The sequence below is a fragment of the Rhinatrema bivittatum genome, chromosome 7 (assembly GCF_901001135.1).
Source record: "Rhinatrema bivittatum chromosome 7, aRhiBiv1.1, whole genome shotgun sequence".
Taxonomy (NCBI): Eukaryota; Metazoa; Chordata; class Amphibia; order Gymnophiona; family Rhinatrematidae; genus Rhinatrema; species Rhinatrema bivittatum.
In genome coordinates this window covers 251580609-251597507 of record NC_042621.1, presented here as the reverse complement: position 1 = coordinate 251597507, position 16899 = coordinate 251580609, and the positions used below count along the sequence as shown (strand labels likewise).

Genomic DNA, 16899 nt, shown 5'->3' with positions numbered 1-16899 from the left:
CTGGCTGAGGCTCCAGTAAAGCATTTAAGCATAGTGTGACCCCTTCAAAAATGCACCCCCAAATTACTGCCTTTGATAATAGTCTCCCAGAAGTTTTCTGTTTCTCTGTGTTAGAGTATTTTGGGGTTTGTCTGAAACTAGGGTATCAGTTATTTCTCAGACCAGTTTCCATCTCTGCAGCATTTTCATTTTCCAAAGCAGAAAAGGCATTTTGTATGGCTTTCATCTAGTAGAGGGAGTATCTTATCCTACCCGAGTCTAGTTGCAGTAAAGAATCTTACTTTAACCCAAACTTAGATACAGAATCTTGTTTGCTATTATAATAATGCAAAACAGCTGAGAGTACAGTACATACAACACTCGCTTTATGATATTCTCAGTTTATTTTCTGTACATATGAACTACCAAGTGTCCATTTTGTTTTCTGAAAGAGAATCAACATAACCTTGCAGATCTTAAGGATCCTCAAATGTTTTGGCCTTATTATTCACAGTAACTTTCATCCTTGCCGGGTAGAACAATCGGAACTTTGCTTTCGTATATTTTGCATTGCTGGAAACTTTTCTCTTTTCTGTGCTTTGACTTAGATCCGTTGCAAACAGAATTTTCTTTCCTTCCTAGCCTGTACCTGGTCTTCTCAATGGTTGGGGGTATCTTAAGATATGAATCGCCATTGGTCCTGTGTATGTTTTATTGCTGGTGTTATAAACTCTGTAGCCTCATCCTTTCCAGTTCTAAAGCAAACTCAGGGAGGACAGAAACCTCCTATGGAGCAGAAGGACAAAATCTTCCTAATAGCGTTAAGGGAAGGCACTCTATGCACGCTTTCATTCTCAAAGACCTCCTAAACTGAATTTTCAGTACTCTTCATGAACTTCCCTGAATGATCACCTTCTATTTCTTCTTTAGTCCCCAAATACTGAAATTGTTTCTCTGACTCCTAATAATTGCATCTTTGAAGTCTTTCAGTTCCGCGATTTGGACTTTGTCCCATAGGAGTGTTGCAGTATCTTCCACCAAAAAAGACTTTCCCCCCAATTTTCTACTCCCTTAAAATATTAAGAATTTCTTCTGCTGCGCCGTGATTCCATGTCGTTAGTAACTTCAAGTATTACAGCTCCTGGTAAGGGAGTTTTCAGTTTCTTATGCCGCAGACATTTTCTGTGATGATAGAGGGGCCTGTTTGAATCTTTTGTCACCATGGCGATGTTGCAAAAGACGGTTCTGTTTTGTCTCACACCACTGGCAATGACCGGTATCTCGTGGGATAAGTATTTGGAAGAGAAAATAATTGTATGGTTTTTGACTTGTTCCTCAGAGAGCAGATCTTTCTCGAGTCTGTGCTTCAGCAGTAAACTCTAATGCCCTCTCCCTCCCCCCAATTGCTCACTAATTCTGTGTACGGCGATAGGGGTTTGAGCACTCCACTATACCTGACATTGTTGTTAATTTTTTATTTTTTTTAAAAGAAATTACAGACTAGATAGTGGCATTATATGCAGATATCATTAAGGTTATTCTCTATATACATCTGATCATTCCTTTCTAAACTCCCACAGGATTATTCTCGGTTATGATATTTTGGGATATTCCCTCCTTACCGGCCTATGTAAACATGTGGAACCAATGCAAGCACGTAATATAACCTGTAGAGTTTGACATCCGAACTATGTTAACAATCGCATGAATCTTTTGGACACTCTGTTAAACATCGAAACTTTGTAAACAGTTGTGATGGCGAAACCAAACGACGGGACATAAAACTCGATAGATAAAATAAATAAAGGATGCACAGAATAATCTGAAAGAGATTGCAAAGAAGAATACATACAAAATAATGTGAAATAAGCTCCCCCCCCCCCCCCCCCCCGCCTATAGACATATCATAGGCAATGAAGTTTAAAATGATTTAGATGCTGATTAAGATCATTATTGCAAATTGCAGTTAAGCCAGTTTCTGGAGAGCTGCAACTGCTTCCTTTAACAGTTTCATAAAGGGGAACTCTATTTCTGGCCTTTGCCTTGTTCCTCAAAATTGTCTATTATTGTGGTCAATTTTTTTCCAGTGCATAAACTAATAAGAATAGAGTGGTTTATAAATAAATCTTGCTCAGATTTTCTCTTAGTGGAGCTTGCTTGCTTATTTTATCTATTTATTTATTTATTTATTTATTTATTTATTTATTTATTTTGGAGTGTACAAGCTTTCAGATGGTAGTGAACATCCTAAAATTTGGATAAGTCTGACTAAGTAAACATAGAAATTAATTGCATGGTACTAGGTTCTCTATAAAATGCCTGGACATGTTTCTGTATCCAAATGGGTAGAATCTGAGTCTTAAAACACGGGTTTGTTGATGATCGCACTGCTCACAATGTAACCAAAACTGTTTATTTTTGTAACTCTTCTTATGCAAGTACCTTTTCTCTATACTGTACCATTTATATAGTTATTCTATCTGAGCATCTATATTGTTAAAACGTTTACACTAAAGTGATATAGCCTTTTCAAAGATATGGAATCTATTTGTTTTAGCTGAACTTGTTTAAAAGTGAACCTAAGTAATATAACGGCAGATAAGGAAAACTCTGCTTGAGAAGAAAAGCTAATGCTGCATTTTTCATGTGTCTTTCTAGGTTGGTACAGAGGATACGCTTTAAGGAAAAAGTCTAAAAAGGTAAATATATTGTTGAATAGGAGGTTTATCATTAAAACATATGCTGCAATTTCAGTTTTATACTGGAATATTAACTGCTCCTTAAAGATGACAATTTTTAAAGTTGTGTTAGCTGAGTAAATACTAAAATTGCCCTCTACTGTCCAGTTAAAAGTACATGCCAGCTTCCATAGCATAGGTACTCTTAATAAGACTAGGGAGAAGGAGAGGGCAGGTTATGGAAACAGTATTTGTAGGTTCGATCTGCAGCAAATTTCTTTGCCTTGCACAAATTGCAGATGTGAAGCGTGTGACTACTTTTAGCCTGTGGATCTTGTAGGTAGTTTTCAAAGGTTAACCACCCATGTAATTTCCTTTGAAAATTAACTTCAAAGTCCACAGGTAATTTAGCTATGGAGGCTATTTGAGGAGAATAGATTTTGTAAGACTAGTATACGAGCGAGATACTGCCTGTTGCCTTTGTGTTCTGTTAAATAATGCAATATTCAAAAAGACTTGCATTCTGGAAATAGCACACGATAGACATATTTCTTTATCTTGTATAGCTGGCAGACAGATCACAATATTTCCTTTTTAGAAGTTATTCTGGCTCGTTTATTTGTCAGTATTTATAGGCCTGTCTTTGAATAGAGCAATCAAAGCAGCTTTCAACATTACACAGTAATGACAGATATCAATACAATGAACAGCATACATCTCCTTCCAGAAGACATATCAAAATGCATACCCCACCTCCCCACCTCCCCACAGCCACAATTTCCTCTGTTCACTGGCTATTAAATCCACTAATTTTGCTGAATAGCCATGTTTTTAGGGCACATCTAAAACCCATTAATGTTTCTGATTTTCTAATTTCTCGTGGTAAAAGATTCCATAGACAAAGACTTTGTTATTGAGAAGATTTGTTTCTGTAATCTGGTTGATTTACCTTAGTTAAGGTGGACAGCTCTAAACTCCATGCCATGCTCTTCATTCTCAGGATGAAAGATTTAAATTTGGGTTCAGAATTTTGTAAAATATTTTACACTTCATAGATAATGCTTCTTGACTCGACAGGTGACCAAAGCAAACCTTATATTGGGCTCATGTTGAAACTTTTCATAGACAGTATGGTGTATTGTAAGAGAGGAAGTGAGTCAGAAGGATCACCTGAAATCAGGTCTTTTTTTTTTTGTTTTTTTTTTAAAGCCACCTTAGTTTAAAGTACCCGCAACAGTGATGGTAATCAAAATCAAATTCTTTGGGTATTTTTATTTTCCTACATTTTCAGTCATGTTTAAAATATTTCATTTCAAGAATATTGTGATAGATTTGATTGCGGTGAAGTTTTTCTTTTTTGAGATTTCAGTTCACTGATATTTGATCATATATATCTAAATCTAAAGAAAGTAATTACATACTGTATTTTTCGGTGTATAAGTTGCACCAGTGTTTTAGTCACACCCCCTCCATAAACATCAATTTTGCAGAAAAAATTGGTTGATAGGTTATACCAGTAGATAAGATGCACCTGTTTGTCCTTCGCTGGGCTCGTGGATTTTGGCGTAGTTAGGAAGTGAGCCTGCCGAGTGTAGTGTGAGCACTGGAAAATGAGTATGCTGAATGTCATGTGGGTACCGTACATGAGTGCACTGAGTCTCGTTTTCAGTTGGTGGGGCATGGACGTGCCAGTGGGAGAGAGAAACCTTGGTCGGCGGGGTACGGACACGCCGGTGAGACAGAGAAACTTCGGTTGGTGGGGCATGGATGAGTTGGTGAGAGAGAACAAAAGCTGTATATGTCACATACGTACCAATTACATTTAGAAAAAAGTTGTGACTTATACACTGGAAAATACGGTAGTTTAGTAGTGTGGGCAGCTCCTCCCATATGTTTACCAATCCTGCTGTTTATTTTTCATTCCTATAATTTTAGATAACTTTGTGGCCCTGTTTTATGGCATAATAACTGTTTAGAAGAAAATTCCAGAGAGAAACTTATTGGCCAGAACCCAGTTTGGAAAATTTCAGATATTGCTTTTTGGTTACAGAAGAACTGCTATATATATATTTTTTTTTAATAATGAAGAACCAACTGTTGCCTTACTCTTGCCTGCCAAATAAATGTATTTTTTTATTGGACGTTTTATAACTTCATGCAGTCTGAGAGAGAGAGATTTACAGTGAAGATCTTGTGCATGTCCAGGACACATCTTAACAAATATATTTTATAGCATAACAGTAAAACAATAGCAATTGCAAATCAATTGCACACACAGAAAGCCACTATAATAAGTTATAGAAAAGAATTTATGTAGGACAGGGCTTCTCAAACCTATCCTGGGACCCCATAAGCAGTTAGGTTTTCAGGAGAGCCATAATAAATATGCATGGGGTAGGAAGGACATTTTAAAGCATATTCTGTAAATAACTTGTTCTAAGTTATTTAAAACTCCAGGGTTTACACATTTTTAATGTGTTAATGGGCACTAACTTTGGATAGACTGGTAACGTGACTGGCAATGGCTGAAAAGGAGTAGGTTGCCCAGTCAGTAAAAGAAGAATTTAAAGTTGTGTTTTTTTTTAAGATATATAACTGAAAAGAATAAGTATAAAAGGGAAAGATGGGATTAGTGAAGAACAAAATTAGAAAAAAGCTATCTTTGAAATATTGCTTGGAATTCACATTAGAAGGGGAGGTTGATGGACTGAATGTAAATGGCAAGAACATAAGAAACTGAAGTGACACATCACTTTGGGGTGAGTTTTCAAAGGAGGTGTATGCCTAAAATTAGCATTTACATGTGTAAGTAGCTTGTACTTCTGTACATGCTGTTTTATAAACATAGAAAAACCACATGTATACACACACTTACACATGCATATAAAGGGCATTCTAGGGGCATTCTGGTTTGGGGCTAAAAGTTACGTGCATAAGTTGCTATTTTATAAAAGACTTACACGAGTACATTTGGCAACTTATTATTGTAATTTTACACCTGATAATTATCTCGCGCAATGATTTCAGGCTCATCTGTTGTCTGCTATTGGTTGGTTGGGAGGTCTGGGTGAGCCGGGGAGAGTGCAAGATGAAGAACTAGGAGGGTCTTGATAATCTGGAGCAGGGCTGGTTGAAGTGGTGGTTGTTTTGGCAAACTGGTGATTTAAATTATGTGCCCATGTTTTAAAAATATACCAACTTACACATGTAAATCAGAGTTTTATGCAATCAAGTTATTTTGTGCATAGATTTATAAACTAGGTAGGAAAAGTATGCATTTTAAATTGCATTGCAGGTATTCACATATAACCAAATATACACATGCATGTTATAATCTGGGCATACATGATAAGGGCAGGTTATAAAATACTGAAGTAGATCTCTTTACGGACATATACGTACATATATGGTGCGACACGAAGTTGTTTGAAAGTTATCCTGTATTTGTTGAGGAGGTAGTATTCCAAGGTACTGGTACAATAAAAAAAAAAAAAAGACAAATTGGGCCTGATGAGATACATCCCAGGATACTGAAGAAAATAGTTCTGTACCCTCACAGCTCTGTTCAGTTTATCACTGAAAACAGTGGAGTTTTTAGAAACAGGACAAGAGCAGGTGTCGTACCACTCTACAAGGATGGGAGCGAAGAGGAAGCAGAAACTTGTTAGTCTGACATCAGTAGTGGACAAAATAATAGAAACAATAGAAGGGTAGAATAGTGCAGTATTTTGAAACTAGTGGATTACCGAATCCTAGGAAACATCATTTCACAAAGAGAAGATTTTGCCAAAAATATGTGATTGAAATCTTTGAGGTGACTAGAGTAGTAGGAGTGCTGTAGATATGGACTTATCTGGATTTAAGTAATGCCTTTTTACAGTTTCACATAGAAGACCGATGATCAAGATGGAATATGTTGTTCTTACTAGGTGAGGTTGGTTATGCATTACGACTAAAAGGGCCTAATTTACTAAGGCTTTTTTACATTTTGCATCTATAGGGAAAAAAGTATAGGAAATGAGGCCCATAGCGTGGTACTCCTTACGGTCCACTGGTGAAGGGAAAGTGACCAGAGAAATACCATGAGCATTGGGTGCAAGACCTGATTCTTTTCATTGGAAGTATGGATGTGCTATCTTTTTTTTTCATTTAGTGCATGCTAAAAGTTTAGCTTTCACTAAATGAGTTCTAATGTGCACCAAATTGGCGCTAAAATGAAAATCACCCCCCCCACCCGAAACAATCCTCCTTCTCTGAAACACCTTTTGGCTGTACATCCCTAATTGGAACGCTTAGAAGGAAAAGTGTCCGTATTTGCAGATAGATAAAATAAAATATGACTTAAAATTAGAAGATTGGTCAAGGGTTTGGCTGTGCTTTTTTTTTTTTTTTCCATTTAAAATTTATTAGGCAATAGTGGGTTCACACATTTCCAAGAGTTAATAATGCATATACTTTCATGTACACTAAAATAGTGCAGTGCCTCCGTCTATATCGAAGATAAAGTATACAATCAGAGGTCCTATACGCAGTGCTATATTCTACAAATAAATCTTTTTTATTAAACACATTCAATATAAATCATCCTCCTCTAATACATAGGAACTCCTAGCTAGACAATAATTATTAAAAACCACTCACTCATTCGTTACCCCAATCATACTTTCCACACACATACCATTCTCTAACTTATAAAATAATACCCCAACATGATTAATATGTCAACAAATATCTTATGAACATTTCACATAATATACAGCGCACTCCCTCTCAGTATATAACAAATGGAATATTATATGTCTATTTATATGTTCAATCACCCCGTCCGCCGTAGCAGACTTCCTCAGGGATGTATTCATGAACGCATAAATTGATCACGTTGAAGTTGATTATTGCACCTCCCGATCACCATACTTATAATAATCACCCTAGTTCTTCTTATAACCCTACTCCTTAAAGTGCCTTCCCACGTCTAGCAGGAACTCCACATCTAATAGCGATGTAACCAAATAAACTCCTTTCGCTTCTATCTCCTTATGTTCTGTTAAAGCGGTTGATATTCGCGGTACTACCAGTCTTCTTCACATGTGTCTTCCCTTCATCTCCTTTTACTTAAACCAACAAGCAAACCTTCTTCTTGTATGCCTTTTTCATACTTCTTACAACCAACATGCTGTCTTCTTCCGTATCGACACGCTATGCTTAAACGTTTAAGAAGACAGCGTTTAAGAAGACAGCGTTTAAGAAGACGCTATGCTTAAACGTTTAAGAAGACAGACGTTTAAGAAGACAGCGCGGTACTACCAGTCTTCTTCACATGTGTCTTCCCTTCATCTCCTTTTACTTAAACCAACAAGCAAACCTTCTTCTTGTATGCCTTTTTCATAGTTCTTACAACCAACATGCTGTCTTCTTCCGTATCGACACGCTATGCTTAAACGTTTAAGCATAGCGTGTCGATACGGAAGAAGACAGCATGTTGGTTGTAAGAACTATGAAAAAGGCATACAAGAAGAAGGTTTGCTTGTTGGTTTAAGTAAAAGGAGATGAAGGGAAGACACATGTGAAGAAGACTGGTAGTACCGCGAATATCAACCGCTTTAACAGAACATAAGGAGATAGAAGCGAAAGGAGTTTATTTGGTTACATCGCTATTAGATGTGGAGTTCCTGCTAGACGTGGGAAGGCACTTTAAGGAGTAGGGTTATAAGAAGAACTAGGGTGATTATTATAAGTATGGTCATCGGGAGGTGCAATAATCAACTTCAACGTGATCAATTTATGCGTTCATGAATACATCCCTGAGGAAGTCTGCTACGGCGGACGGGGTGATTGAACATATAAATAGACATATAATATTCCATTTGTTATATACTGAGAGGGAGTGCGCTGTATATTATGTGAAATGTTCATAAGATATTTGTTGACATATTAATCATGTTGGGGTATTATTTTATAAGTTAGAGAATGGTATGTGTGTGGAAAGTATGATTGGGGTAACGAATGAGTGAGTGGTTTTTAATAATTATTGTCTAGCTAGGAGTTCCTATGTATTAGAGGAGGATGATTTATATTGAATGTGTTTAATAAAAAAGATTTATTTGTAGAATATAGCACTGCGTATAGGACCTCTGATTGTATACTTTATACTTTCATGTAAGCAGATTTATTTATTTATTTTTATTTATTTAAAATCTTTTCTATACCGTCGATAAGTTATGTACCATCACAACGGTTTACAGTAAGGCACAAAATACTAATGAGTAGTATGTTTTCAAAAGTTATACAATTATAGAGTGTGCCCTCAGGGTTCTGGTTACAGAAAATTTCAATATAAAGGCTATTTGATAATAAAGGCTATTTGATAATTAATCTCATGTTTTGTCCATTAATCTCATGTTTTGTCCATTTGAAACATGTATCCTTGGTAATTTACATGTCACTCGTTCTTGTTCCACATCTAATGTTAAGAGTGCATATTAAAATAAAATCAACTAGAGATTTTATCCAGTTAAACTTACAAGAACATAGCTGTAATTCCCATTGCTACCTGTTTTCCCCCCTACCTTATTCTCACCTTGCGTCTCCCTTAACCTTTCGCCACATTTTAAACTATAATACGGTGTAGTACACAAGACTACTATTTTCCTTTCCATCAAACTGGATCCATTTCAACAATTTCAAGATTGGTTTACTATCTTAACTTTTCAAGTATGCTTCAAAGACTAACCAAATCCATTCAAGCTTCTTAACGCTTATCATTCCTTGTAGCTGTAACTTTTTAAGTTAAATACACATTCCCTTGCCTCCTCAATCTAGACATTAACATAGAGGCTTCTTTTTGTTTACAAGCTGCTGCTTTCTCTTAAACAATCTTCCCCTTTCACACCTAATAGAAACACTTTTGGGTCCCACATTAGTACCACCCTAGCATTCTTTTGTGCCTTTACTAATCCTTTCCCAATGGTTCCTTATTATAGGACATCCCCACCTCCGCGGTGCAATCATTGCCAGCTTTCACACCCAATAGTGCCATTGTAAAAGGTGGTGCTATTGGGTGCGAAATTGGAAGCAAAAAGGCTCCTTACCTTTTCACCATCCACGCTGTCTTCATGGCGTCCACCCTGGTGCCGCCCCGACTCCTCCTGTTCCAGTCTTGACGCCGCCCCTTTTTAGTTATTGCACACAAAAAGTCCCTTTTTGCGTGCGATCGCTTTGAAAAATGACCCACTAAATGTCTCAGTTTAGTACATGATCCTCATAGTGAGATACAAACATTCAAATATAGTGCGAACATATACTCATTCTTTCTTTGATCCGTTCATTATGGAACTCTCTGCCACTAGAATTCAGATTGGAAACACTTTGCTTGTGCCTGCTAAATTGTTTGATAAAAAATATGACTTTCCTTTTCAGTTAAAAAAAAAAAAAATACCCAAGGAGAGGAATAACCAAAAATATAATAAATAAATGTTACAATAAATATAAATTAAAAACAAAATAAGATATAGAAAACTTACAGAAAAGTTCCCTAAAAATGTAATTAAAACAAAAAAACCTGAGGCTCCTCTTTCTCTAATAAACCAAAATATGTTGAATTATATAAAATCAGCAAATACCTAAAATAATTTAATCAAGAAAAGCCATTATAAAAAAAAGTTTAGTTTTTTTTTTGAGTAGTTTTTCTTGACCATATTCTTTCAGGATTTTAATGGTTTTATATGTATTAAATTTTTTTTTTCTGTGTTAGCAAAAGAGGACTGTTAGATTTTCAGGGAAGGCTTTTTATTTTAATTATATTTTTAGGGAATTTTTATGTAAGCTTTCTATATTATATTTTGTCTTTATATTTAATGTAACATCTTTGGGTCTTTTTTTTTTTTAACCTGGAAAAGTGAGTCATAAATTTGATCAAGTAAACTAGCAGGCTTCAATAAGATTCTAGAAGGTAGCATTTTCCATAAAATAAGTTGAAAGATAAGGACATATCCTAGAAAGTTGAAGAAAAAATGTGAGAAAATAATTTTTTGTTAAGAAGATTAATAGACATATGAAAGTCTTCCAGTGAAGGTGGTAGGAGCCAAAGCAATGACAAAGTTAAAGTATGCATGGGACAAGACGGTAAGAGGACCTTAGGTGCAAACAACAAAGTAAGGGGACCATAGGCTGAGTTTGATCTATAATAGTACAGTAGACAAATGTGCAGACTGGTTGGACCAAGAGATCCTTTTCTGCTGGCAACATCTGTGTTTCTGATCTGATAAACCTGACTAAATATTTTGTAAATGGAAATGTGTTCTATTTAAAAAACATTGCACGGTTTTGAAGACTGACTTCTGTAGTTATTGTATTTAACTTTTTCTTCTTCATATGTTCAGTTGACGTGAATAAGTGAAGTTGGAGAATGAAAGCTATAGGAAGTGTCATTTGGTACAATATAATTTTATGTAGCAGTCTTTTGAGAATTATGCATTCTATGTCCTATTGGTATATCATTACTTTATAATCTATTTTCCAGTTTATTTGGACATCTTTAATGAAGAAGCTAATCAGGAGGAATCCATAGATAGCTCAAACCCCCGAAATATACAGTGCAATTCAGAATCATCAGGAAATTGCCCATCCAAAAGCTATTCTTTACATCATCTAATTAATCTTTAATGAATTGTCTCTAAAGTGATTTGGCTAATAGTTCTCATTCTTCAATGCACTTTAGAGATTATCTTGTCATTTGTTAGGATAACAGTTCTTTCTCCATAGACAAGCTGGGCTGAATTAAGCCATGACGCGTGTTGATGGCGACCCATCTCTCTAGCTTAGCAAACTTTTTACTGCTGAATATTCATGGGAGTTCCCATGTGTGTGCTCCCTCATGAACCCTTCAGTCTTTTCTTTTTTTGTCTGAGTTCCACATGGACATGTACCCTCTTGGTCTCTACGTCTTTTAGTCTCTTTTTCAATTCCCGAAGTCCTTACTGCAACTAACCCATTGTTATAGTTGTCTCTGCCTCTGCGTGCTCAGCAGTAAAATTTCTGCCCAAGGATGTGGCTATTTTATAACGTATGCTTGTATATGTGTGCATGGTATAGAATAGGCTGAACGTGCGCGCAAGTGCTTGCAATTTTAAGTAGGCACATGCCTATGCATGCAAATGCTGCTTCTACTGTGTAAGTGGGGGGATTTTAGTAGACACGTCAACACAATTACCTGTTTCCCAGTTCATTCCCAGTTCACCCAGGTGAGGGATAGCACTTCCTAACCCTCCCTAGTTTAAATAGCCTCCCTTTTACCCTGTTAACCCCGACCTTTAAAACCTCGCTCACCTCTTTACTTTTTTTTTTTTGTTTTCTGACTTAAACTCCATGCATAGCAGAAGTAAAGTTACGCGGCAGGGGAACCTGGCGCACGCTTGTGTGTGTAAGTACGTATGTGCTAATTTTGTTGATAAATCCTGGAATGCCCATGCCCCACCACTTTTTTAGGAATTTTTTTGTGCTCATAAGAGATACGTGCGTATGCGGGCACCTTATAAAATCCGCGCGGCACGTGTTGGCTTGACTTAAGCTCATATCCCTGGAGTTGTTGAGCACAAAGCTTTTAAAATTCACCTTTAAGTGGATTACAGGTGTATGTACATATTTTAGATAAAAACAAATTATAAAAGCATATTATATTGCTGAGATTCCTAATAGCAGGGCGTGGAAGATGGAGGAACTTTGCAGATCAGTGAAAAGTTGAAGCCACTCCTCCTTGTGGAGTGGGACCTCTGGGCTCCCTCTGCGCCAAGTCAAGCAGAAGCTCCTTTAAGCTTCCCTAACTGTGGTGTTGGATTCCAGAGTCAAGATTTGGAAATGTTGAGTGCAGGAGCCTGCAAATTTTTTGGCGCACCCAAAGTTTCATTCCCTGTCTTCACAGGGCTTGTCGGTGCAGAAGAATAAGAAGCGCTATTCCTTGGAGCTGACAGTGCGAAGAAGTCAGCACTGAAGCTGTCTAAAGGTTGATGTATTAATGGGCCTTGGAGCTGTTCATGCAAATGGGTACCAGTCCTCTACCACATCAATGCTCTGGTTGCAGGAGCAAGACTTGGGAGGACCAGGAGGGGATTCCTTACAGTTGCATTCCTCTGTGTTGGTGCATTATCACCATCTGATCTCCTTGATCTAGACCCTGGCCTCCTGGAGCTGCTACCCTTCCATCATCCCATGGACTTCACCTGGAGACTCTGGGTCCAATATTGTCTATGTGCCTCTGGTCTCTGTGACCACCAGCTTAGTTATCTCAAAAGGAAGGCCCTTCCTGGAGTCCAGTATGTGCTTCTCAGGAGGATCGCTATGAATCAGGGATCATTAGGAGTATGGGGAATGAATTACCTGGGGAAAGTGAAGGGTGAGCTAGGGGGGTGGGGAGGAACCAAGTGAGTGAGGGGTTCATGGGGGGAAACAATGTAGTCCTCTGAAGTGCTGAAAAGCAGAAAAATCAAATAGGGTGAGAGAGGGGTTTGAGGGGTTTGAGGGAGGAGTGAATGGGGGTGAGGGGTTCCAGGATTGGGGGAGGGAGTGAACCAGATGAGTGAGGGGTGGAGAGGAAGTGAACCAGGGTGAGTGAGGGGTTTGTGGGGAGAATGAACCAGCATGAGGTGGAGGTGGGTGAAACTAGGGGGAGAGTGGTTTGTAAAGGGGGAGGGAGGAGATGTAAGAGGGAGAATGAGGGGATCAAAGGAGCTTTGGAAGGGGAATAAGTGAAAGAGGTGATGAGGTATGATTGGGGTCTCTTCTTCATGCCCCCATTCCAATCTTCACTCCTTCACCCCATTCCTATTCCTCCCTCTTTCCTCCTCTTCTTCATACCAGTCTTTCCTCCTCCTTTTCCATTCCTGTCCCCAATACTCCCTTGATTCCCACCTCCCCATCCCCGATCCTTCCTCCTTTCCAGTGGGAGTCCCCACTCCTGATCTCCTCTCCCCTCCACACCCTTCTTACCTCTCCCACATTCGTTAGTTTCCCTGAATCCTCTATCCTCTTCTCTCTTTCTCTGTCCCTTACATATCTTGCCAATGATTCCTTCTTCATTCCCATCCTCTGCAATTTTCTGCTTCCCATTCCCAGCCCCTTCTCATCCCATCCTTTCCTTCCTCTCCCCAGCCCTAATCAATAAGATCCCTTTTCCTCTAATAAAGAACCAAATAAGTTAATGGCACAGAAATGTCAGAAAAGGACATGGTATAAAGTAAAAAAAAAAAAAAAAAAAGAATTTAAATTGCAAATATATGCACATTTCCACAAAACTTTGAAAAATCTGTCACAGGAAACAGGGTCCTCTGCTTACCAGACTCAAGTGGCTTAAAAGCTGATCTACATCCATGCTATGGTTTCTAAGTTTGTAAAAGGCCTGTGGCTTGTGAACCCTCTGGTTGCAAAGCAATAGGATCTTAATGTCATCTTGGCAGAGTTGATGAAGCCTCCCTGCAAGCTTTTGGAGTCAGCTACCTTAAAGTTTATTTTTATTTTATTTAGTGTATTTAGCTCACACCTTTTCATTGTAGTTAAAGGTGAGTTACATTCCAGTACTGTAGGTATTTTTCCTGTCCCCAGAGGGGATCACAATCTAAGTTGGTACTTGAGGCAATGGAGGGTGAAGTGATTTGCCCAAGGTCACAAGGAGTGGCAGTGGGATTTGAACACTGGCTTCCCTGGTTCTCAGCCTGCTGCTCTGGTCACTCAGCTACTAGTTGCCATCACTTGGCTAGAAGAGTCAGCGAGCTTACAAGCTTTGGTTAATTACACTCCATTTGTACAGGTTTTCCACATCAGGGTGGTGCTCCGCACTCGCCCAAGTTTCTGCCAAAAGTGGTTTGGGCATTTTTTTTTTAATTAAGCCATTGTTTTGCCCATATTTCCAAAATGCTATGTGCATAAAGGGGAGAAGTCCCTCCATTCACTGGATTGTAAAAGGGCTTTGACTTATCATATGAAGAGAGCTTAACCACAATCGTCAAGCTTCTCAACCTTTCGTCTCCTACAATCCTAAAAGACTGGGAATAACTGTTATCAAGTGCATGCCATACAAATGACTGGCTGACTGTATTGCTCTTTGCTATACTTTAACAGGCTTCCAGATATCAGACTCTGTTGACTCATCAAGTAAAAACCATGGCTACCTCTATTGCTCATCTGGCTACCTCTATTGCAGCTCTGCAGATGTCTTCATTGGAGACATCTGCAGAGTTACAACATGGTTGCCAGTTCACATTTTCACATCTCATTACTGTCTGGACAATCTATCGAGGGGCAGCCTGTTCACCCAGTATTCCACTCTCTAGGGAGGGTTGTGGGATGGGGTCCGGGTTGCATTTTCAGTATGTGCTCTGTTGCAACCCCTAGCTTAGAATTGCTCATGTGTCATGGCTAATTTAGTCCCCCCTTATTGACAGAGAAAGCAAGTTTGCTTATTGTAAACATGCATAATTCCCATTTGTCTCCATGGAGAGTCGATTACCTAGCTAAAGCTAAGTTTTTGATACTGTTGGATGATGTCACTGCGTGTCATGGCTAATTCATCCTGCTGTCTGTGGAGAGCCCTGATTGTCTCACTCTTGGAGGATGATGTTCTTCATTCAGTTTCCTTATTACCTTTGCTTTTACATACAAGAAAACAATGCTTCTAATTTATCTCCCTGAAGGAGTTTGCCAGAATGTAGTGCAAATATTATCCTTTTTGTAATTATTAATTTTCCCCAATAGTTTCCTCCTGCTCTTTCTGACTTTCAACTCCATTGGATCCATCCTCTGCTGGGTTTACGTAGTCATTATGAGCCTTAATTTGCAACTACTTAGTTTTCTTCCACTCTCCTTTCCCTTTCTACTATTTCAAGTATTGACAATCTTTGCCTGGGGGCCTGCACCATGGCTCCTTCTGGAACCCCAGTACATATGCAACCAAAGTCTGATCATTGCAAATCGCGCTTGTGCAATGGTTGAGTCTCTTTTCCCCACCTCCTGCTGCCTCAGCATCCCTGACTGCACTGAGGAGCATATAATCCAGACCTGGGAATCGAACCGTGATCTGCTGTATACCATTACCACTGAATCATTAGGTCTGCATTGTTCCATCCTTTATTTTATATAAGCCTTGTGTAACTGATACATAAACAAATAGAATCTTATGCGAAAAGCTTTTGATTTACTGATCGCATTTAGTAAAATTAATTCCATTGATCAGCAGACAGACCTCAAAGACCCAGTTTTTAATATGTATAGCTATTCTGTATCTACAGTATATTGTATTCATTTTTCTTACTCCACAAAATTGTCTCTTAAAGGGCATATTTCCTGCTTCATATGTACACCTGAAAGAAGCAACAGTTGAAGGCAAAGGGTGAGTTAAGGTTGAAATTATTTGCAGTAAGTGAATAAATTGTTATGTTTTAGAAGTACAGCAAATCATTTAATGGTCCCCATAGACTAATAATATGTTATTCTGTAAATGTTTTTATTGGAAAATTTTTAATTGTGGAATGGGTTTTATTTGAACTATAAATTCTGTGTAGTAATAATGAGCCCATTTCTGTTCAGTGTGCTTTTCTATTGGGAAATAAGGAAGCATCTGAACCACATCTCTGCATTTAACTAGCAAGCTTCCAGCTTCAAAATTGTATTTGTTGGTAGATGCTTTCAAATTTTTTTTTTGGGGGGGGGGAAGAAGTAGGATGTGATACAATAATTTTATTTAATCCTAATTTTTCCACATTGTATTGTATCCTAGATGTTACAAAACTGTCACAAGTTCATTAAAAGGATGGTAAATCATGAATAAGGAATGGCAAATAAAGAACTAGATGTCTTCACAGTAGCAAATACATGAAGATGTTTTCTTCTTTGACTCTGCTTTGTCTTTACAATCAGATAAATATGTAAATTTATAAAATTACTAATGATATGATTACTGCATAATGATGCCTCTTTGGTTGATTACAAAATTGCTTTTCCAAGTTTTTAACATTTTAAAATGCCTAACAGTTAATTTATGCTCAGATGATGCATAATATAAAAAATAATCAATAGATGGCATGAATTGTGGTAACTTATACAACAAGTTTTCCATCGTCAGGAGCAATGATACTCTGCAGAATAATTCATTTGGGTCAGAAGATATCAGAATTTTTTTCAAGTATTTTTCTTTCTGTGTAGTCTGCATACATGATTACATAATCTATTTATATTCATGCCCTGGCATTTTTCTTAT

At 37.8% G+C, this 16899-nt stretch overlaps 1 protein-coding gene across 5 annotated transcripts in view; it reads left to right on the top strand.

Moving 5' to 3' along the window:
• DOCK1 (dedicator of cytokinesis 1) overlaps positions 1 to 16899 on the top strand; it is a 1428876-nt gene that overhangs the window by 133824 nt on the left and 1278153 nt on the right. For all 5 annotated transcript variants that reach the window (XM_029610025.1, XM_029610029.1, XM_029610028.1 and 2 more), the window contains exons 3-4: positions 2638 to 2678; positions 15977 to 16032. In XM_029610025.1, coding sequence (XP_029465885.1) covers positions 2638 to 2678; positions 15977 to 16032 — 97 coding nt within the window. The remainder of the gene's footprint in view (positions 1 to 2637; positions 2679 to 15976; positions 16033 to 16899) is intronic.